Source organism: Syngnathus scovelli, chromosome 13 (genome assembly GCF_024217435.2).
Source record: "Syngnathus scovelli strain Florida chromosome 13, RoL_Ssco_1.2, whole genome shotgun sequence".
NCBI classification, from domain to species: domain Eukaryota; kingdom Metazoa; phylum Chordata; class Actinopteri; order Syngnathiformes; family Syngnathidae; genus Syngnathus; species Syngnathus scovelli.
The window spans coordinates 11,099,308-11,123,039 of NC_090859.1; the positions used below are offsets into that span (position 1 = coordinate 11,099,308).

Sequence of the window (23,732 nt, forward strand, 5' to 3'; positions counted from 1 at the left end):
CTTTAAGGTTTCAACATATTTTGAGTAGTCCCCAAGAACATTTCATCATGTCCATTTGGTGGTTTATTTTCTCAATCCTATCTAGTCCTTTCACGCCAGGTAAAGATAGACACTCATTATCTAAATAAACCGGCAGCGTACCTGGACCGGAGTTTCATCCATCTTCCAGGCTCTCTCATTTATTCTCCAACCATTTGTTTCTTGCTGACGTATCAGCAGACTTTCAAACGCTGACCATGATAACTGAAGCCCTGGCCAAAGGTTCCAGCTCCTCCCTTTGAAAAGCTGACCCGTTCTTTAAATGTTTAAAGAGCTTATTGCATCATCGGTCCTCGCCCACACATGCATGTTTGGGTGAGTCGAGGGGTGGAGTTGGGGTGGGGGGCTCGCCGGGGGTGGGAGTTGTAATACATCATGTGTTTAAGCAGTGGAGGGGAGGTGGAGGTTGTTCAGGGTTAATGACCGGCTCTCTCTGTGGGCCGTGCCGGCGGTTCTCCGAGAGGATAAGACTGGCGGTGTCGGGGCATCTGGAGCGCCGGGGTCACGTCGCTCACTTCAAAGGAGGCCGGGAGCCTAGGTCAGCGCGTTTGGGCCCGTGGGGTGCGGGACAGAGCGGAGGGGTGCTCGGAGGGATTGAGAACAGGATCATGAGGAGTAAAAGAGATGAAGAGGCCGAGCGACGGCTGGAGACAGTGGAAGACAAATAGGAGCGAGGCGGAGACGCTGCAAGGGTCACGGGATGGGGGCGGGGAGACGGATGGACGGACAATTTTTCAAGTCAGATTTCCGTCTTATTGAAGAGCTGCTGTAAGTGAGCGTAAACAAATACTTCTGTAAACAAAGACTTACAAATCAGTTTGGCTAATGCTACGTGAGGTAAATCACTTCCAAAGGAGAAGAAACGATGGCTGTGATTCAAAAATTAGAATGATTTTGCTAACCTGATTGCTATTTTAATGGACTTTTGCGTTATTAATGGCAGAGGTCCTCTTTTGACACCGAAATGGCTAGCGTGACGTAGCGCTGACGTTAGCGAGCAAGCTAGCCGTTTTGTTTTGCTATATCCATTGAGCCTTGGGATATTTTAACCAAAGCATGTGACGGACATTTTATCAACACACCTGGACGCTGTTTTCGTTTCGTCCCGTTGTCTTCCTTACTTAAGAAGTCTACGACAACATGACGCTAATCCCGAAAAAACAGACAAAAGCAAGGATGTAGTCTTTTAAATTTATTGCAAGTTTTCTGTTATGTACATGGATATTTACAAAGATATCCTAATGTGTACTTAGATACATACTGACCTCTGCATAGTAATCTCCCGGTTTCCATCGGATTATGATTAGAAAACCCTATACAAAAAAAAAAAAAAAATGGGCTATAAAATAACATAACCATCTATTGTAGCTACATGCATGGACGGGCGATTTACATGAGTGACAAATAAATACTATTGACAAATAACATTCTATCAGCTACAAGTATTAAAAATAATCCTTTGTCCACATGGAAGTTGTGGCGACAATAATTTTGAGCTTTTTGTTTTTTTCACATATATCAAGTAGGTTCCGTGAAACTACATTCCCTGTGGTATCCCGCTGCTAAGCCTGTTTTAATTCTATTGTTAGCGAATGCAGGCTTTCATCGTGTTTAGCATAAAACTGCAACGTTTTTATGATGTTTTTGCGGCCCAGACTTGAGTTTTTTTTCTCAACCTGCAAAGGAAGCCAGTAATTGTCTCAACATAGCAACACAATTATGGGAATAAACAAAAATGGATACCTGCAAATAACAAACATCAGCCTGTTTTATATGGGTTGTTGTAGTAAGAAGAAATTTGCAATTTGGTGAGATTTGGGCGAACATTTTAGTCCAACAAGTACGTAACCATTTTCTTGACCTGTGTTTTGAATACTCAAACATCTCATTAATTTCTTAAAGACCATGTCAAGCAAATTCGGAGATTCATTTTTAGACACATTGTTCAAATTTGAAGGCAACTGGTGTGCAAAGACTGAGAACTGATGCTGTAGTTTTGGCAAAACTGTAAATATGGCAGTGAAGTGGGTTGGAGAAGCGAGCATTTGGGCTGAACTATACTAGGTCCTGCTCAGATTTAAGATTGGACCACAAGTAAGAGTGATATTTTTTTCTACACGTGCCTTGTGATTGATTACGAATCAGTCCATGGTGCGCCCTCGGCCAGTCTCAGCGGGGATAGACTCCGGCTTCCTTGTAGAGATTGGAAACGAATGAGTGGAGACAAACAAATGTAGGCCCAAAACCCAATACAGTCACTGGAGATCCACACCAAAGTTTCTTTCAAGTCTTTTTTGTGTGTGTTCTGTCATTGTGTGCGCTCAAGCGCCACTAATCTCATGTTCATGCTGCTTATAAGTGCCCAACTGCAATTCGGAAAGCTCCCCTAGCTGTTGTCGTTCCACTCGGGCATGATACTGACACTGTGAACGGCGTGGTACTGGTGAGGCGATAGCGTGCGCGGTATGCCGTGCGTGTAGAGGTACTCGTTCCCCTGCAGGCCGGCGCTCGGCGACTGGATCCCGGCGCCCGGGCTGCACTGGCGGCCCAGAGTCTGGTGCGTCACGGAGCTCTGGTACATGGCGGCGTGGTGACCGTCGGCCAGCTGAGGCGAGGAGTGGCTCGCCACCCCGCCGAGTCTGGACACCAGAGAGCCGGACGCAAAGTGAGCCGAGAAGTGCTGGTAGGGCAGTCGCTCCACGGGCTGCATGGTGGCCACCGAGCAGCTCCCGTAGGGCGACACGCCGGCCCAGGTGTTGCAGCTGATGTCCTCCAAGCTGGGAACGGGCTCGGCACCCTGCGAGGCGCCGGCGTACATGCAGGCCTGCCGCTGGCTGGACTCGCTTCGGTAGGGCCCGGCTGCCAGGCCCAGGCTCTGCGCGTAGCCCACCGGCCGGTAGTAATGGTCATCCTCGCTGGAGGAGCCTTCCAAGTAAGCTTTCTTGTAGCTATGCTCACCCGAGTGGCAGTCGTCCTCCACTGCTGCTGGGATTCCCCAAAAAAATACTTCAGATAAATTAGATAAATATTTCAGGCGCTGTGGCCTACCTTTCCTCTTGATGCAGTGGTAGTCCTGGCCGTGCTCGTGGGGGAGCGGATAGGAGCCCGACTGGGGCAGCAAGTCCTGTGAAGTACTGGTCACCCCGTTCTCGCACTGGGAGTACTGGGAGCTCAAAGTGCTCGGGGTGGCCAGGCCTTGGACTTCCCCGCTGAACGGACTCTGGCTGGAGCTCACTCGCTGGCGCACCGTGCTGCGAGGGACCACCGGGTAATCCTTGGTGCTGCGTAGACACAACGCAAAAAGACAAGCGTGAAATGGAGACACTTGGAAGTGGTCAACGAATGAGCAGACAATATTTGATAAGATGTGCAAAATCAAAGTTTAGTGTTTGACTTTTTGTTGTTTTATGGGTGAAAACGACTTATTATTTATTAAGAAAACGGAAAAATATGTGTTTTTAGGGCGCTGGAACACATTTACTTGCTTTTCAATGTTAATACTGCACTTGAAAAAAAAAGATTGAAATCCATCTTCTGAATTCATGCCATTGTTTTCTGCAGAGCGAGGACACTTAGAGCTTTTATTCTTGTGGCTTCTAATAAATTTTATGGAAAGGACGGCAAGTGAACGTGTGGGGGGGGGTCTAAAGTTACAAAACCAGATTTTGTGCTTTGAAAATGTGTTTTGCACGCACTCCATCCCTCATGTGAGCCGAGTAATACATACAGGCTGTGCATACTCACGTATGATCTAAAGAATATGATGCGGGCTGTGGGTGCGCGTGACGTCAACAAAGTTTAGACGCTCCTTAATACTCGCAACCGGCTTGTGCTTGATGCCCTAATTGCTTTGATTTGACAACACTTTCCATGCAAGGAAGCCATTCATCAATGAAAGCCACACTGGCACATCACTGGCCACAAAATTGGGCACAGCCAATTGAAAATGGCTTCGTAATACAAACCTGGCAAAGCTTCGGGGCAAGGATTTGTTGACCAATTTTTGTGGTTGGGTTATCTCTTGGGAGTCTTTTCAAATTGTCTGTCGACATGTGTTCCTGCACCGTTAGTGTTCAAATGTCTGTTTCTTAGAGTTGAAACAAATCAACACGATGCTATTCATTGGCTTGTCAGGGGCATTTTGTATTGTTAGCATTGAGCTAAGCCAACTTTACTGAAGCTTTGTGACTTTTTTCTTGGTGATGCGCTGTGAGCTTTCACCCTCTAAACAAAGGGATGGGAAAAACTAAGTGATAATATTGTGGCTTTTGTGCAAAGCTGAAGCTTACGTACCTTTGCATTCTGGACATCCGGTGCAGTTCCATGTCATCACTTCCTCGAAAACCTTTCGCAAACGGGTTGTTCTCAATTTTAAGCTGCGTTATCTAAAGAAAATAAGGAAACAGCCCGATCAAGCACTGCAATTTCTGCATACTCGTCCCAGCACATGAAATCTGATTAGATTTTTTTACATATATTATTCTGCTATTTAACATTTTAATTTTTATTTTTAATTTAAATTTCTTGCACTTTTATAAGACTTCATTATACAATTAAACAACATAAAATAAGTAAAATAACATGAGGTAATCTTTCATCATTTCTCCGACTTTTACCATCCCAAAAGATCCTTGAAATGACATTTCATTATAATAATCAAAGTTTCCAAATGTGCAAACAGAAAGGGAGTCGTTTCATTAGCAGGTGAAGTGGACACATGGGGATCTGTAGCACACTATTAACACAGTTATGACTATTAGTGCTATGGCAGATGTTGGCCTGTTTGACAAATATTAGACAGTTGTGCTCAAGGGCCTGCACTTGAGAATGCATGCCTTTTTTTTTTTTTTTTTTTTTTGGGTGCAGGTCTGGAAAGCTCCAATAATTAGCCCTGGGGGTTACGATCTGAGCCCCCAGCAATAGCACGCTGGAAAATAATGAATGCTTTCTACAGAACGTAGCTTCCTGTTCCCAGAAGTAAGGAGGTCGCTGATTGGCTGCAGAGGCATTACGAGCCCCAAATTATGTTCTGGTCTGCTGTACGCCACCCTCGACCCTCGCCTCCTCTGCGCACTCCCCCAAAAACCAAATACATCAACGCCCACGTGTTTAAATGATCTTAAACAGACGCTGTTTACACATATTTCGTCTTTTTCGTCTTTCTTGCATATATTTGCGGAGGGCAAACACGCGACTTGGTTGACTGCACGCACACTAACAAGGTAGAAAAAAAAAATCACCGCACGCGAGAGTCATTAATTTCAAATGTGCGGTTATTTATCCAAAGTAGCAACGACTATTCATTTAAAAATGAAGACAGAATAGTACGAAAAAATGACATTTTTTGTACAGAACAATCGAGAAATTTGGTCGGTGCTTTTTTTGACCCATTGGGTCGTTTTCGCCTGCAAATGTTTTTAGAGTATTATTAATATTAGAAGTGTTCTGTTACACGCATTTTTAACGTTCAAATAAACAAGCAAAATAACCTATACTCATTTCGATTTTTATTGGAAAAAACAAAAACAAAAAACGAAACAGTCATCTTAAAAATATAAACTTGGGAGGAGAAAAAATGTATATCCGTTTATTATAACTAATATTAAAAACGCTGATTAACTTTAGTGACGACGTGTTGTGACCTGTCACTAAAATATTAAAAAAAAACATCTTAAAGCAGTCGGTTTAAAGTTTTTTTTCAAGTCGCCTGATGAATATCTTCTGAATTATTTCCGTTTGTCATGACTAGTTATTCAAAACGAAATAAGAGTAAATATGCATTTATGGACACTACAGTACTACTACTATTAATGATCGATTTTTTTTGTCTTTCGGTGTGTATTTTCAAATTCCCGTCGTAATTCAAAACAATAAGTAAATAATTGCGATAGTAATTACAGACAAACCGACAACTTCAATTAATTCCGCCTGAATCGTTATTTTTAATTGGTATTCACCGAAGTACCCGATTAAATTACTTATTAAGTAAAAAACGTATTAAGTCAAAAAATCGCTGCGGTTAAACTTCTCCACATAACAAAATTTGCACGAAGCGAACTAGCGAGCGAAAGTGTGACCTTGTGGTTCTGGTAGGACGTGACGGCAATGAAGGCCGTCTCGGGGAAGACGTGCGTGCAGAAGGCCGTGTTCTTGGACCCAAAACCGTTGTTCTCGTCAGCCTTTACGATGTGGATTCTGGGCTGGTACTTGTGCATCGAGTTCAGGATGATCTGGGGGGGATAAAAAAACAGAACTTGACATGCTTGGATGTTTCGCAGGGGGGGGGGGTGTGACTGCGTGACACCTTTGTCGTACTTAACAAACTTAACGCACAATATTTCGACTACTACGCTACTACGTAATGACATGCAAATATATAAATAATTAATAATCATACTACAACGTGAGATCATAACATCGGAATTTGAGCAGAGCTCCACCCAAGCTGAGACAGTGTGGATCTGCGCCAGACAATGAGTTAGGGATGAAATGTGAATTCCTCTGCAGGTAAAACAATAACTACATCTCAAGACGAATGCAAACTGTAATCATAATTTGTCAAGACTGTTGAAAAAAAAATCACTGTCATTGCTGAATTCTCAAAAATATTTAGATGCACATTAGTAATGCTCATATTCATATATGGACTGCAAAGCTAAAAAAATAAACTTGTAAGATTTGGGGGAAAGTTAATAATACAAAAAAAAAAGATCTGATGCAAATTACATGTTGTGCAAATTGGTCTATTTTACACTTAATGTAATTCAAATATTAAAATAAAATGCCCATCATCAAAATACATACATAATATTGAAGACTAAAATGAAATGCATCCCATGTGATTTTTAACTATTGCAGTCTCTTTAAAAAATGTTACAAAATGATTTGGCTCCACCTTTAATGCCACAATAAAATAATTTAGTTACAATATTTTTTCTCAACCCCCCCACACACGCTGCTACTTAGACTTAGCTCCTCCCCCTAAATGCAGAGATCTTTGACCAACAAAGATGACTTTGTTGAAATTGTTAACCCCTCACTTGTAAAATCTTTCAAGATGTCTTATAATGCCAATAATTCAAATTTCATGATGCCAATAAAATTTTTGTGTAACATTCATCTAGCCAACCTCACAAAATGTCCACATTAGAAAATGGACATGAATGAACAAATACTTTTCGTTTTGCATCCGGATTAAACCTTCAAATAAGAACAGAATTAGATCCAAATGTTTTCTCAATGTATTGTGACCTGTGATACGAATAGGCAAACATTTTCCCATATACATAAGAGCATCAGACAAAAGTAGTCTGAATATTGTGTTGATGCTTCAGATGCACCCCAGATTAAATCCCGATCTGTTGTTTACTTGCATTCTTCCCAACCGGCACACGCAGATATGAAGCTTTAGCTGACAAAAAACATAATAAATTGGAGCACATGTTGCTTTTGAACTCACTCGAACCCTCCCATCGGCCGCCTTTCTGCCAAAGCCGCTCTAAAGTTTTCCTCACGCAACTCCAAAGCGATCCCCACAATCACGTTGCCGCTTTTCTTACGCAGTCGAACGTGCTAAGTGACGACTTGCAGAGGACACCCGCGTATGGCCGCCGTCCAATCGGCTTGAACTTGACTTTCTGCGGCTTCCCTAGTTAAAATGCGCCACATAAAGTCTACGGCCTTTGACGAAACACCACGGTGGATTTCTTCTTGGCAAAGCTTAAGATTCAAAAGTAAAGATGAGCTCCCCCCCGCCCTCACTGTTCCCTTGTTTCCCCCTCCCCCTCCCACCTTTGGTATTCCGGCCTATCTGTTATCTGGAGGGTTGTTTTTGTACCTGCCTTTCACTGCCACACTGACCTCCGGCATGCCTCCACAAGGCTCTCTTTGGGGGCCGAGTGAACCTCAGAGGCCATAGAAGGATACAATAGTGCTCCATTATTAGTTTCCAGTTGAACTTGATCGCATTTCATGCTGCAGTAGCTTTTGGCAAAGGCCAGACACCGGACTGGACATTTTTTTGCGTCCGCGCCGTGCTGCATGAACGTGCTGAGTGAGCCCGGCCACTAAACAGCGGGCGGGATTTCACGATAGATGGATGCCTGCATGTCCTAAAAGTCCTTCATTAGCTCCAGGGCTTCCTCCATGGTTTGACTTTTGGAGCGATTTGCTGTTTGACAAACGTTAGACGATTCATTTATCATAAATGTCAATATGTCGATCACACAAACAGAAAAAAAAAGCAAATATAGACATACATTCTTTTTACTGTGCAGTATTTTTAAATATATACACGTGGACAAAAGTAAGATTGTAGAATCGCTGCGTTTAAATAAAATTTTATATCAGCATTAACAAAAGGAGACCTGGCTAGCCATCCGTCTATTATTAGCATGGACCAAAGTGGGTCATCAAGCCATTTGAGCATTTATTCAATATATAGTGGCACCAGCATGTCAACTAATGCACACTTTTGCCTCACCACTAACAAGTAGCTGTCCTACTTGTATATGCCAAAGCTGTCCTACGATTGTGCAGAATATGCATGTATTCTATGCACACATCAGAAGGAGCAGCACAATGTCCCTTCACTTCAAAACCAACATCCCACTAGAAGCTAAAAATGTCAGGTCCAAAATGCACGTTTCACCTCAGAAAATGACACCGTCCACTAGCTGCGGCTTCCTAGCCCGCATACTGTAGAGGTGGAGATAGGGGTGTTTGCACTGGACCACCCAGTGGGGTTCTAACCCGAACCCACGCCACTCCTAACCCGACCCCTCCTCTTTCATGTCTCACAATGATAGTGAAGGATCACTTTTGGTCCTTCTGGCTTCCTCCCGGCTTCCAGTCCCGGGATTACAAAGGCTTCTTTACGTGCTGCCACTCAAATATAAAGACAGACCATGACTCCAAATCCAACAAGAGATTAATGCAAATAAATATACACGTAGATTGGGTATAAAAAGTCTACACACCCCCTATTTAAATCAATGCTTTTTGGGGTGATGAACAGCTGAACTTCAATTCACACTCTCACGGGCAGGTGCATCACTGAGAGTAGGCGGGTGCGCACACTTGTGCAACCACATTATCTCTGTTTACTTTTACTTCCCCTCTTTAAGAAATGCAGTGTACAGTGGTTATAAAAAATCTACACACCCCTGTTGAAATATCATTTTTTTTGGTAAACAATGGCTTTTGAAAAGCCAATTTGAAGACCTTGACTTTCTTCATTATATATATATATAATAATAATTCAATAATGAAAAGTTAGTGTGCATGTTTATGTATTTCCGTACAAATACCTGCCCATTCCCTTGGCCCCTGCATCCAACTGATCAAATCTTCCTGCTTGCACTTCAGCACTTCTGCGACTCATTGGCTTAAGAGTTTAAGCTTCGTTATTTCCTCACTGCTTTCCAAATAATCCTCAATTGAGCTCCTGCGCTCGGTGCCGCGCAACTGTTGCACTTCCCGCCTCGGGCTCATCCTAATTGCTACCCGCCAATTTATTCCGTCCAGCTGCACCAACACAAGCCATATTTCTGGCGCGCCACCATGCGGCCTGTCATTTATGATTCCCAGGGGCACCAAAGAGACGACCGTTCTCCGTACTCTGCAACTAATCAAGAAAAAAGAAAACAGCACTCCAACCAGAAATTTACAACACCATTCACATTCCATCCTAGCTCCGGTTTCATTTGGCCAGCTGGGCCCTCCTGGCCTAACTAGGTGCGACCTGGATGCGTGGCAGCTCACTTGTGTACGGAATGTCTATTATAGTGCTGCTCAAACTTTTCCTCCAAAATTGCTGAGGAGCCCAAGTGCCACTATAATGACCAATATTAAAATACAGTAGCATAGTAGGCCTGAGTGTTCAGCATAAAATGAGGCCGAAGTTTGATTTGTAAAAAGCTTATCGTGCCCGTACGCAAACGCAGGATTGCATCTTGTCAAATAGCTTGCTGCAGGAAAAACTTTTTTCGTTGTTGTTTCAAAAAAGTAAACTTTTCAGCTCTCGATATTTAACATTGTTAGCCACTGTAACATCTGTAACAAGTTTAAACATTAACTTTACAGCTAAATACAGACAAAATAAAATTGGGCATAGATAATGTTTCTATAAAAATGTACTGCACATATGCTAACAAAAAAACACTGTACTTAATGTTTAAAAAGAAACAAATCCTAAAAATTAAAAGCTAACATTTTGTACTGTACTTCATAGTTAAATACAACTGAGCTGCACTCAAAAAATACACTGTACTGGAGTTTTAAAGATTCAAATAGACTGTACCACACTGTTAAAAACAAGTTAAAAACATATTTTCAAGGCAACAAATTCCAATACAATTTTCAGCTGTGAAATTCAACAAAACTATTTTGCTAATGTGAAAATGTACTTTCCCACATTCTCAACAAAGAAATTAGTTATTCCAAGTTAAACTTAACAGAATCTCATAATTGTGCTTTTACTCATCCCGGAGATCAAATTCACCAGCATTCAAGTGGCTCAGCTAAATAGAAAACAGCAACTAATATCCTATATAGCGCTCTCATTACTTTAATGAGCGTGAGCTAATAGTTTCTACAAAACATCAGCGTTTGATGGAAAATTGCAGCCAACAAGCCTCTTATTAGCATGGAGGCACATTGATGGAGTGTGTGTGTGTGTGTGTGTCGCAGATGTTTAGGGGCGGGCTCATTCAAGTGAAATAATGAGTTTTTAAGGAAATGGCCAACAGGCCCACTTCAGTTAAAAAAAAAAAAAAGTTTCCTCTTTTTAATGCACGTGCACTCCATTTAAGAGCCAGCATTTGAGTTTCCTCGGTTGCTAATTACTTTAACATGAAACTATTACAAACAATGAAGTCATCTTCTATATCGAGAATCCTCTTAAAATGTTCAGTCAACATGACTACAATCAGTGTGCAAACTAAATCCACACTGGAGGAAAGTTTTAAAAAATAAAATTCTACAGATTAAATGACCAAAGTTTGCAATGCAAAAAGCAAATAACCAAAAATAAAGAAAAACGAACAGTTTCAAAATATATTCTATTTCCAATTCAAAATATGTACGGATCCTTTTTTAAAACGGTTTCAGGCTATCATGCGCAAATGTGGGCTGATGTGGAAAAACTCTCTTGAGTCTAATAAACGCACAAGAAGTTTAACAACAAGACGCAGGATAGAGATTTAGGAGACAGGCCTAGGCACCTACGTGTCCGAACGGGTCCAGGTGGTTGTTGGTCAGTTTGAGCTTCTGGAACGAGACCAGCTGCCGCATCCAGTGGGCACCCGTAGCCGGAGAGTCCGGGTGCACGTACAGCCTCCCGGGCATGGCGGGCTCGGCTTTGCCTGTCACCGACCTGCATGCAGGGTCGCGTACGCAGTTACACCAACCATTAGATTATTAAAAACAAAAATATGTATCGAACAACAAGTCGGAAAAGGATATTTAAAAGCAGTCGCACGCGCGTAATTGCGCGTGACGCACAAGCGAAATGACAAGCAAGTGACGAGAGATTTTGCAAAAACTGAAACACGTTTTTTTTTTGTGTGGCCAGGCGATCGTTAGCTCAATTAATCACGATTATAATGAAGACAAAATGAATATATTGGTTTTCAACGTGTTTTGGTGACACTATTGACATGCGCTTCTCTCGCTCTCTCTTTTTAGGCTGTGCAATGACTCAACACGACACGCAACACGACAGAAAGTTTATGAGTCAGGTAAGCCACCGAATAAATAACAAACTCATAGTATGTGACTGATATATCCTGCTTTTTAAAAGTTAATCGGTCAGTCGAAAAAAAGTCCTTTTTTTTGTTGCACGACAAGAGATGCACCCAAAAACTCACAAAATGTGGACAATTTTAATTTAAATGAATTTTTTTGCATACATACATACATACATACATACATACGTACATACATACATATATACATACATACATACCATTTATTATCAGCAAACTTGTATCGATGATCATCTGCGGGCACTACATCCATCAACAGGATATATTTAGTTTTGGGGTTCAGGCCGGTGACTTTCACTTTAAAGCTCGGGAACATTCGCCTGCCAAGGGGGAAAAAAAAAAATGTTCCCAAAGATCTGAATGCAACATTTTGCAGTGTCAATGATTTTGCGCCCTCGTGTAGCGCAGTTTTGCTGCGCCACGAACAACGCACCGTTCTGGCACGTTACAAACAATCGATTAATACGGTCAGGGGTTTCTAATAAAGTGACCCGTGAGTGCGTGAGTCATCTTTTACCTGCCCGCTTTGGTGATGATCATTTCGGTGCCCACCTCGTGGAACTTCACCCACAGCTCCCTCTCGTGCAGGTAGACTTTTATACCCTCCATACCCTGAAAAAATATTTTTTTTTGGCAGTGGGGGGAGCACTTGTGTAATTATTGTACTTAGTTGATTTAATAACAATTTTAGTTTGAAACAAGTTTAATTTCAGCAAGTTCCAGTTTCTCTAACTCTGCTTAGGTGCCGTTGTCTAATTACAATAAAATGTTTTTTTTATTCTTCTTAAACTCAAAATATTGCCTCATATCCCATTTATTTTCAGACAAATAAAATACTCAAAATACTCAGAATTTTTCGAACTCTATTTTTCCCAGAGCTGTATATATTTTAATGCACATATTCGTAATTAGTTTTACATAATGCTCCAAATACTATTGTAGCCTATTTTAATCTGCTGACCTGTTGGATGTAGGTAGTTTGCGAGGACGGCGACTTGCCGGACGTCCCGTTGGGCTTCTCGGCTTTATCTTCGCTCGGAACCTCCCTCGAATCCGAACCAGCACCCGGAGAGGCTTGCAGGCTGAAAGTCTCTTCTGAGTCGGCCATCTCTGCACTACAGAAGCCCCGACAAAAAAAATAAAAAATAATAATAATATAATGAAATAAAAACAGCACGCTTTGATTTAAAATATTTAAATTGACAAAGACATAAAGTACGCAAAAAAAAAAAAAAAAGTGTTTCAAGTCATTTAGCCAGCAAATGAAGTATGTTGTTGATGTTCGGCACATAACGGTCCACACGTGACACCTGGGAAGGCCCACAGGACCCTATCTTGCCCCCCCCCCCCACCCCCCTTTTTTTAGCTCAACTTGATCTCATTTTACTGTCTGGGGAGATATTTGTAGTAACTATATTATAATGAAACATTGTTTTCACAAAACACGATTTCGCTACGGATGTGGTTTATCTTACCCCCAACCAAAAAGACAAGGGAAAAAAAAATAAAAACCACGACGACGCTTCAGAGAATAGTCTTTACTTCCTCCAACAATCAAAAAATAAAAAGTCAAAATAATCCACCCAAGGCTCGGTATCTCCAAGTATTCATCTTTTGATCGCGAAATACGAGCTCCAGAGCGGCGGAGTTCGTGCGTGTCCGCCAACAGGGCTTCGCGTCTCGGCGTCGGCTATGAGGAGCTACCCGGCGGTTGCCTGCAAGTGGCTGAAATGCTGGCGGTGCATTTTAGGGCTGGCGGCGCTCGAGTGAGCCGCGGCGGCTACATGCGTCGAGCATTGGCTGCCTTGCGCTTGGGTCCCCCGGGAGCAGGTCGGCCACCTCCTTCTTTTCTCTTCACTCTTACGAGACCCCCTCTTCTTCCCACCTCTCTCTTTCTTTCTCTCTCTCGCTCTCTCTCTCTCCACCGAGCCAATGAGCATCAATGGGCAAGCGTGCGAAGCGGAAGTTGTATCCTTGCGTAGGGAGGGCTTAAAAAGGAGTGTGTGTGTGTGTGGGGGGGAAGATAGATAGATAGATAGATAGATAGATAGATAGATAGATAGATAGATAGATAGATAGATAGATAGATAGATAGATAGATAGATAGATAGATAGATAGATAGATAGATAGATAGATAGATAGATAGATAGATAGATAGATAGATAGACAGACAGATAGATAAAAGATGGTTGAATATATACCAAAATTTCTTGCAAGATGGCTTCCATAAAATAAAAAATGTAATGCACTAAATCATCGTTCCACAAATAAATAGCCCGCCTCAGTTTGTAATTTTGTTTTTTTACATGTACCTAATGGGCCCCCAACTAACATTCGAAACCTTGGCCGGATGTTATGCGGTCGCTGCAGCCACAGTTAGGCGCCGTACTGATTTTTTTTTCCTATGGTGACTTCGAATTTCATGCACATTTTTGATGTGAAGTGGTTATATAGCCTTAAATTCGTTCTAAATTGAGATCCTGGTCGCCTTTTAAGTTTGCAAACCGCATCAGTGTGCTGAAGGGATACCTCAAGAGTGACAAACAAACGGTGGCATCATTTTTTCCCTACACTTTGTTGTTAAAAAAAGAACTTTCCAACGACTCCACTTTCGTTACCAAACAAAATAAGTGGTTTAAAACGGCCTTTTTAGGTGTTCAGGTTTGACATCTCATCAGTTTTGCTGCACCCGAAATTTTCTCATGCATGCAGGATGTTGTGGTTGATACTTATAATACACCAAACCTTGACTTTCTCTACTAATTATTTATGTAATTGTTGATTATTTCATTTACGTCTTACGTTTTGGGAGCAAAAAGTTGATTTATTATAGAATGCAAAGAGAAAATTTCATTTGTACTTGCAGTAAGAAATGCTGCACAATTCAGATGATCCCAAGTTGTTCCGAACGCGCCGTTTAGTGCAAAATATATATTTGAATATGCGCAAATTTGTGATTTTCTTATTTCCTAAATGTGTTTGGAACCGAAACGTGATCTGTTGCGATAGGTTGCACATTGTGATGAGCGCGCTATAAAGAGTTACGAACGCGTTATCAAGTGTGCAGCAACAGTTGTTCGTTAACTTTTTTGCCCCCCCAAAATAAAAGAAAAAAGACAGTAAACTTGAGAACGAGCATGTTGAAATTTAAATTGCATAATTGTAATTCAGTAGATGCCAATCCAGTTATTCTAAGAACAAGTTTAACACTGCCAGTACAATTAAAAAAAAGTAAGAATATGAATTGTCGTATTATATCATAACAACAATTTCAAACCTTTTTAAATTTCGTTTGATAATGAAAAAAAATAAACAAATGAAACCTGCACCTTCGGCACAAATCAAATATTCTAATTTATCTTATTTATAGCGACTTTGCGCTAACACCATTAGAGCGCATGTTTACGTCACGTGACACGTGGCGCGCAAATCTAATCCCGCACGCGCACGCTCACATTTAAGATTAGGCTTAGGTCTGAAAATCATTTTCTTAGAGACTTCTCTCTAGTTTATTTTACATAATTTGCGTTTGCTTTAAAATCACATGGTGTCCCTAAATTGCGAAATGACGCGCGCATTAAGATTAAATTTGGATTGCTTGCTCTCCTAATTCCTCCCCCATTTTAAAAGTAGTCACTTTGCCTGTGCATACTTTCAAATCCACGAATCCTCCAAAATAAATGTGCGCAGAGTAATTAGCATTCAGTCTAATACTGAACAACCGCGCACAAGAACAAAGCCAACATTTAGCGACTGCACGCGCAAAATTTCTCTCCCATGAATTCATAACAAAACTGTCAGTGTGCGACACACACACTCATTTAAAAATTGATTAATCAAAAACACCACACACACACACACACACACACACACACACACACACACACACTACACACACACACACACACGCACTGGACTAAAATATACTTACAGTAGGTGCTCCTTACCTCCTTGGCTGTGCTCTGACGTGTGTCTTCAGGCAGCTTGCAGGAACTTTTTGGCTGCAGGCAGGACTGCTTGGGTCCGCCTGCAAAAAATATCAACACGTGGAAGCCAATATGGTCAGGAGGCAAAAACAAAGTGTCAGCTAGGCCAGGTGACGGAATAAGCACCAAACAGGCCATTGATGTTCGCTCATTTGTGGACCGGCTGCAGTGTCGTCACATCCAAATATGTTTTGGAACCTTCCTTGAGCCAGGGTGCGCCAATTAGAAAATTCCCTGAGCTTTACGTAAGACAAAAATGTCAGGAAGTATGCGTGCTGAAGTAGGCTGTGATTGTTGTGTCTGTCGTGCAGGCATGCATGAATAGCTGAACAAACATCTTTTTTTTTTTTAATAATCAGTAGAACAAAACTGGTAAACATGCAGTTATATTTTGGTTTGTTTAGCAGCATTGTTTTTTTTAGGTTGCTTTTCTCAATTTGTTCTTCTATTGTTTAGCAGCTGAGCAAGATGGTACCAATGTTTGCTCATTCTTTTTTAATGATTATTTTATAAAAAAGTGAGGAAAAAATATTATATTTGCAGTCAATGGGGTACAAAAGTCTTTAAAATAGCATTTTTTTCTTCTTTCTCCTCTTCAGCAGACAAGTGTGATGACTTACAAGAAAGTTTTCTTTGCCACCATTTTTGTGACATTGCTAAGAAAAGATAGAGATGCAAAACTTTGAAAATAACATTTGTACAATGTCCAACTGCTTCCATTTTTTAACATATAACATTGGTCTGAATGAAGTTTAAAAACTTAGGGGAAAACAATTTTTGTATATTTTTAAGTAAGCAAGCCTGGTGGTGCAGAAATGTCAAAATTAGAAAGGAATGTGTTTGTTTTCCTTTTTGTAAAAGTAAGACGTGGTGCAAAACTGAGAAAAATAATGCAATCGATTGTACTCTATTTCTCCTCATTTTTAACATTTTTTTAAATAGGTGAGCATTAAGGTGCAAAACTCTGAAATAAAAAAGCCCATTTGGGTCTTGTACCCCCATCTCACCCCTTATTATATTGTTTGGCAGGCAAGCACGGAAGTGCAAAACTGACAAAATAAAATTCTGCATTTGTTGACCCTCCACTTGATGAAATTTTGATTTAAAAAAAAAAAAAAGCGTTTGTCTTTAAGCATGTGTGCAAACGTGACATTAATTAGCTTTTTGCAAGAAGACTTTGAATGAGCCTGCGGCCATCTTTCTTCTGATTGATCGTCTTCTTTCCAATCCAGCCTGCCAGCCTGGCCACACAAGGGCCTGTGAACTGTGACCTCTCGAATGACTTCACCCTTGTTCTATTGGACTAAGACGAGCATGATAAGCTATCTGCGCCTCCATGGCAACACGCGGCCCAAAGGTACACACACAAATTCACACACCTACACACACGTACATATTGATGTACAAGAGGTCCACTTTTCCAGGCCGAGTGGCACGCCTCGGCCCTTGGTGACTGGGCGGGCCTTTTGGTGGTCGGGTTGGGCGAGCCGGGGGGCTGACATGTTCCTGCAAACAATCACATCACACACACGGGGACCCACATTCCAACTTCCTGATCAAGCCAGCACCAGTACACACACAGACACGCAAAGCACGGTCGACATCCCCCACGCTAGCCCAAATGCAAAGAAACGAGCAAGGGGTGGGTTTAGATATTTATTAGGGCAACAAAATTAATACTTTTAACTTGTCAATCTCTAATGTGATATGATGAAAATTCCTTCACACAAAAGGGCAAGCTCATTTGGACACAAGTGAGGCGACGCCTGACTTGAGCCGCATGTCTTGTACTCTGCTGCCCTCTAGTGTTGTATTTTCGAAATAGCTCATTCATTGTATTAGTGGCTAGTTTGCAGGGACGTTGAAAACATGCACTCATATCTATGTCACGATGTAATATCTGCATTTTCTGACTGTTTCCTGCCAAATTTCCTTGTCGTGAACACAATTTTGTTTTGTTGTATGAATGTGGTTACTCTGGTTATTTGTCTGCCATCTAGTGGACGAGCAATTATTGTCCTGCCTGTCACCTATAATTCAATATTACGTACGAATTAAGTAAAAAGTGATAATTTCCCGCAGCATATATAGCTGATTGTTGGGAATCGGGTGGAAGAGATTATATAGGCGCCCTTGGGGTCACTCGAAATAAATATGAAAAGTGTGGCCGCGTCGTGACGCACACATGGCGTGTAAAAGCCCAGCTAACGACCATGGGAAGCGTGCGGTGTGGTCCCCTCTTAATATCCACAGACCTGGGTGGGGGAGTGGAGGGGAGAACCTGGGGGCCATCACGTCTCACCTCGGTGGGGTCACGGCACCTCGAAACCTCGACATGTTCAAATGCACAAATTACGACGCTTGTCAAATCCAGAAATTATAAACGAGGCCGTTCCTAAATCACACCTTGACTCTTTGCTCCATCCAGAAAAGGTTCCTCTGGTATATGAAAACAACTAAAACATATATTTTTTTTTATTATAGTGAACCCTCGTTTATCACAGGTAAACTTTTTAAAGTATTCATGTTACAGTTGCTTGCAGTTTTCCCAATTAAGAGGCGAAGCGTGCTTGTTTCAAGTTGTTTTTTTACTCCCAGTTAAAATTTACTTTAAAATTAACACCAAACATAGAGAGAATAAAGATGATAGCGTTAAACTATGAATCCACTGTTATAGCACTGCATCTCTTCTCGTAGCCTCAAATCGACTTACCGCCTTTCAATAACAAAAATGAATGGTCAGAATTGCTCCAATCAGCATGACCCATCTACCTGTAGGGCCGTACCAAGTGTGCATTAGATGAAGGGGTGTGTCATTGATTTGGACAAAAAATGTCTTTTTTGCATCTGTATTTTGAATCTGTCCAAATATCATTTTAAAGGTGTTTCCTTCTAAATATTGTCATATATTGATGTTAGATTCAACATCCGCCCATTTGGGTGTCTTTGAATTTTGAGGTGTTTTTTACCTGTAGTGGGCGGAGCCAAGGGCTATTTAAACAGCCAGGTGAAAGTGCCTCTGTTTGATTGTGGGTTTGTGAAAGTGCCTCTAAAAAGTAATGTTTGTACTTGGAGTCAGTATTTTATTTAGCTTTTCTATTTTAAAATGAAAACAAAAGGAGGATAACGCAAGGATTGATCAGCTCGGGGCCACCAAGACAGCCGGTAAGAATGCTGACTTCCTAATTTATCAAAGAAGAAATAATTTAGCTTACTGCTATAAAAATTAGCATGTCTGACATTTGTGTGTTATGATGACCTTGACTCGCATGGTGTTGATTCAATTGTCACGTGTTGTGCATGCATTTGGACTCCAAATGCATTTTGTTTTGGAAAGTCACAATGATTAGTTTTGAATGAACATGCTTGGCGCTACGGACACTTGAGTTTGGCTGCAGCTCAGACATGTGCTTGCTTGTTGTGTGACTTCCTGTTTGTGGGAAGTGTGACCACTGCGGTTCGCTGAATGTCTTCTTTGATTCATCGTGCTGCTATTCTGGGGTACCATGAGAGGCCTCAGGGCCATGTAGCTGCTGCTGCTATTTATAAGAAGGAACCCATGCATGCTGTGTGTGAAGTTTTTGGTGTGTGCGTATGCGCCAGTCGTAAGATCTTTGCATACTGATGACGGAGTGGTGGGACCACAATGTATTCTGAGGGATGCTGGTGGTGTAATGTGAGCTTTGAGAGCCAAACTTTGTCCGTACGTCCGTGTTTGTGTTTATTGCTACATTAGAGTTTGAGTTGTGACTCTTTTCGCTTAGAAAATAAAACAATGAGGATATTTCCCCTACGCGCACTCTATGCTGTACACACTCTGGAACAGACTATTATTTTTTAATTATTTGTCACATTTTTTTAGTCAAACTCGGTGATTCAAGCAAAACTATCATTATTAGTGCTCTGGCTCCCTCTAGTGGTATGTAAAATCCCTAGCCAACTACAATTCAATGATGTTTATTCACTCTTTTGAAATATTAGCAACGTATAGCAGTGTACAAATATTTGAAAGAAATCCTAGAGTTGGAGGAATTGGTATTTCTGGAAGTGCATCTGTCCATTTTATCACATGTGGTCCATGCGTGGCTATTTCAAAGCGTCGCCCTGCGTGCCATGGCGGCCTGTAGCGTCGTTTAGCCTGCGTCTGTCAGTGTTTTGCGGCGGGCCCTCGTCTCTAATGTGCCGGTGGTGGTTGCGTATGAAGTGAGGCTGATGGTGCAGACCATTAGGCTCTTGAAAGGAGCGCGGGTTGTCTTCTCCTAGTCCGCACAGCTCATTTCTACTTCCAAGAAGCTCCAATGAGTGAAATGCCCGTAAAGAGCAGATTGTGAGCATGTGCAAAACGAGACGTGATGCCACACATGATGTTTTTCTTTACATCTGACCTCCTGCTTTGAGTCAGGTACAGATGCGGAGGAGTGTTGAAATGATGATGAAAGAAATGTATGTACATGTGCATTTCTTATGCATCTATACGGACAGCCGTGGAATCCATTATAGACTCATGAGAACACACATTATTGACTTGGTCCATCTCTAAGAATTTTTTTTTTTTGTAAATTTCGTAACGTGGGGAATTACTTGCAGGTCTTTTAGTACTCAATAGATCAGCAACTTAAGTGATGGAGGTGGGTAAAATTTTTCATCAGTGCTGGTGGAGGGTTGGAGGACATGTACAATATGAAAATGTGTGCTTAATGTATTTAAATTTTGATAATATAGTTTGATAATAAAAAAAATCTATTTTTTAAGCACAAAATCATTTAAAAGGGTTAGCTGATATATAGTAGCGGATAATATCCGCGATGCTAATTTGCAGTAGTGTAGAAGAACCAAACTGCTGTTTGTAGTAGTTTAGCTGTCAGACGTCCTTTTCAAAGCTACTATTTGAAATGACAAGCATACGGACGTGAACTATCCCATGGGCTCCGCGTACGGGTCCAGACACAGCTCGGCCCTGCGGGGCGCCGTACCATCGTTGAGAAGAAGTCGTCACGTTTGACAGCAACACCCGTGGAGACAACCGTGTAACCTCATCCTAGCCATCAGTTCAGACATCTGAAAACACCAAAGTTGCTTTTACTGCTCCCGGGCTTGTTCTCTTCAAACAGTCCTGCGGGCTGAACCGATGTTTTCATTGCGCTTTGACACAGTCAAGTTGGTATCGGTGTCACTTCCTGGTGTATCTGAAGATCCTTTGCAGTTACGTATTTGTTTCCCCTCCCGATAATTGTGTTCATTGAAGGACCGGAATTTTTAGTGGCATTTCAATCAATGTTAATCAATAAAATCGTTTTGATATTCTAGTCAATTTAGTTATGAGCTTGGCAGACGACCAAATTAAAGTAAAGGTCACACTATTTTTGTACTTCTAAATGTAATATGATTCAACATTGCATTAAACACAAGTTAGTTTAAAAAAAAACTGCACACTTTGGCGTTCTTGTGCTGTAGTAGCGGTTTCTGGACGCTAGAGTGTGCTGCCGCTCCATAAAAGAACAAACCATTACCGCCCGACTTTAATACAGCTTCAAAACTCATTTTTTCTTCCCTTTCTCCCGCTCTCTCTTTAATGCCCTACCATGCCAAGCCTTGCCACGCTATTCCAGTGGATAGTCTCAGATGCCTCCACCATAGCAGGGAAAAGGAAAATACAGTAGATTACAATCTGTGTTTTTATTCACGGATAATTTCATCAGTCCAACCGTGCTAAGGTCAACTGAACCGTGTGACTTGGCTATATTTATTGTAGGCAAGTGGAGATTGAGCTTTAATGCACATTAAATACAACATCCGCTAAAATGCAAGCTTTTTTTTTTCTTTTTAAATAAATCTGCCATCAGTATCACTTGCACTCTTTTCATAATGACTAGTATTGAGATTATATCAGCCACACTGCACTCATGTAAGATAACAATAATAATAATAACAATAATCTTTGTCATGTAACAATGCATAGGCTCAGGGCCGGTAAGCCGTACGTGTTCTGCCAGCCGCAGATTAAAAGGCGCCACCACTCATGGACTTTACGTCCAGCCACCTCCAGTCCACTGTTGACCATCTGCCTTTGTGCACGTCTATAGTGTTTGCCATCTGTGCACTTTAAACCTTCACAAATGTTTCAAACACTCTCTCGCCGTGTTCTCATCAGACGGGATAGTGTGATCACATGCAGTGCTCCGCGGCGGCATGGTGTTTATCCACGGCAAATCCCAACATTACACATTAAAAAGGCAAAGAGCTAATCCACGGCTGCTCTTACTGCTGCGAGATTACTCTGTATTGTTGCATGCTGTATACTTTTCTTCTATTGTACTGCAGTATTCGCAGGGATAGTGAACATACTTTGTCCGTATCTTTTTTGGGCATACTTCTGGTTACCCTCCAGTTGCTCTGATGAAAAATGGTGGCACCCGCTAGCTATCGCTATTCTACATGCTAAATCCTAAGTACCATAAGTGTACAATGCGGTATGATATACGTACGTACCGATACTGCACGATATTACATTTTCTGTTAGATACTGAACTTATAAAAAATGATCAAATCCACCAGATGGCGCAAGTGATCTGTCACTTGTTTGAACCAAAAGAGGCCACAACCTGTTGAACCAGCCGGGTTGGGTTTAGCCCTCTTCATTGCAAACACACGTTTTGTCCAAAATGACAGAGAAGTGTATAAAATCGCTTTACTTGCTGTTATTAATTGAATCGTAGTTGAGAAATGTCACCAACATTGGCTGTTTCTTTTTAGGTTCCGTAATTATAAAGCCACTGCATTAGATCAAATTGCTTAGACTACAGAAGTGATCATAGTTAGAATTTGGGGTGGTGCAGTCGGAAGTGTCTTGCATCATTTAACTGTGCCTAATAATTTGGCATTTAAACTTTCAATTTTGAGGTCAGACAATTTTGCTTACCTGAGTCAGCTCTCAGGATGGAATTTGCGGCGGTGCAGTCAGAACTATCTTGCATCATTTAACTGCGCCCAATAATTTGGTAAAGTCATTTAAACTTTCAGTTTTGAGGCCAGACAATTTTGCTCTCAGGATGATGCAACACTGCAAACCACAATTGTGTAGGTTGCTGTACAATCAGGTTTGGAAACCCTCGGGGATCCTTAAAACCCTTAAACGTAATTAGCGATAAAACGTTAAAAAAGAAAAACATAAATAGGGACCGGCGGCTAAAAAATCAAGCACGATAAGCAAATTATTCCTTCCGACCTTAGCTTCGGGCCAATAAGAAGCTATATTAGATGATTGTGACATATCACATAAATCTGACGTCCTTGCATGATTATTTTAATAACAAGAGGTGTGTTGTAACAGGAATAAAGATGCATTTTTTCCGAGAACAAAGAAATCACGAAATATTTTCCAAAATACGAGGTGTTGGCCATGATGGCGCCTGCTCACAATGCCCTGGGCATCTGACAGTTCCCACCCGAGAAGAACATTGCTGGAGCAAAACAAAAAAAACTAAAACACTCCAACCCCCTCTCTCCCAAGCTCAAGGGGCCTGAATTTTTTATTTTTTTTGGTGTGACACCAGTCCTGAAATTTCTCTGACATACTTCGTATAGTTTGGAGTTTATACAGATTGAATTTTTTCTTGTCTTTAGCATACCTTTAGTATAAATAGTTAACCGTTTCTAAGACTACAGGGCTGTAAAAACCCTCGTCATCGCCCGGTCCAATTAGACGCCTCTTTCAGGTAACTTCCGCTAGAGGGCGCCGAGCGGACTGCAGACGCTTCGCCGCCTGGCTTGCAATAAAGTGCAGATAGGCGCGCAAGAGGGGCGCCAGGTGAGCAATAACCCTAACCCGAGTCAAGTCCAGGCGGTCGGTCGGTCGGGCGGGCCTCACTCGAGACAGAGCGCGACGTGTTTGCGTCCGTCCCCTAGCGCCAGCCTCGCTGCACATTAACCAGACTGCATACA

At 41.7% G+C, this 23,732-nt stretch overlaps 2 protein-coding genes across 5 annotated transcripts in view; one reads left to right on the forward strand and one right to left on the reverse strand.

Moving 5' to 3' along the window:
- The window catches only part of LOC125979912 (uncharacterized), a 182,661-nt gene that overhangs the window by 16,405 nt on the left and 142,524 nt on the right, over positions 1-23,732 (forward strand). The window contains exons 5-6 of one of the 2 annotated variants that reach the window (XM_068652821.1): positions 11,725-11,777; positions 17,024-17,148. The gene's annotated coding sequence lies outside the window, so the exon portion shown is untranslated. Of the gene's footprint in view, positions 1-11,724; positions 11,778-17,023; positions 17,149-18,812; positions 18,957-23,732 lie in introns of those variants that run through there. The other variant, XM_049738784.2, reaches the window with a different exon arrangement.
- Positions 1,219-13,750, reverse strand: tbx5a (T-box transcription factor 5a). Of its 3 annotated transcripts, none has more exons than XM_049738780.2 (9): positions 13,280-13,750; positions 12,766-12,919; positions 12,322-12,416; positions 12,005-12,124; positions 11,266-11,413; positions 6,117-6,269; positions 4,333-4,424; positions 3,088-3,320; positions 1,219-3,021 (listed from the first exon to the last, which is right to left on the reverse strand). In XM_049738780.2, exons 2-9 carry the CDS (start codon positions 12,910-12,912, stop codon positions 2,426-2,428), a joined length of 1,584 nt encoding a protein of 527 aa, XP_049594737.1. In that variant the 5' UTR covers positions 12,913-12,919; positions 13,280-13,750; the 3' UTR covers positions 1,219-2,425. The 3 variants fall into 3 exon arrangements, with proteins under 3 accessions (XP_049594737.1, XP_049594736.1, XP_049594735.1); XM_049738779.2 differs by having other exon boundaries at positions 1,219-3,024; XM_049738778.2 differs by having other exon boundaries at positions 1,219-3,320.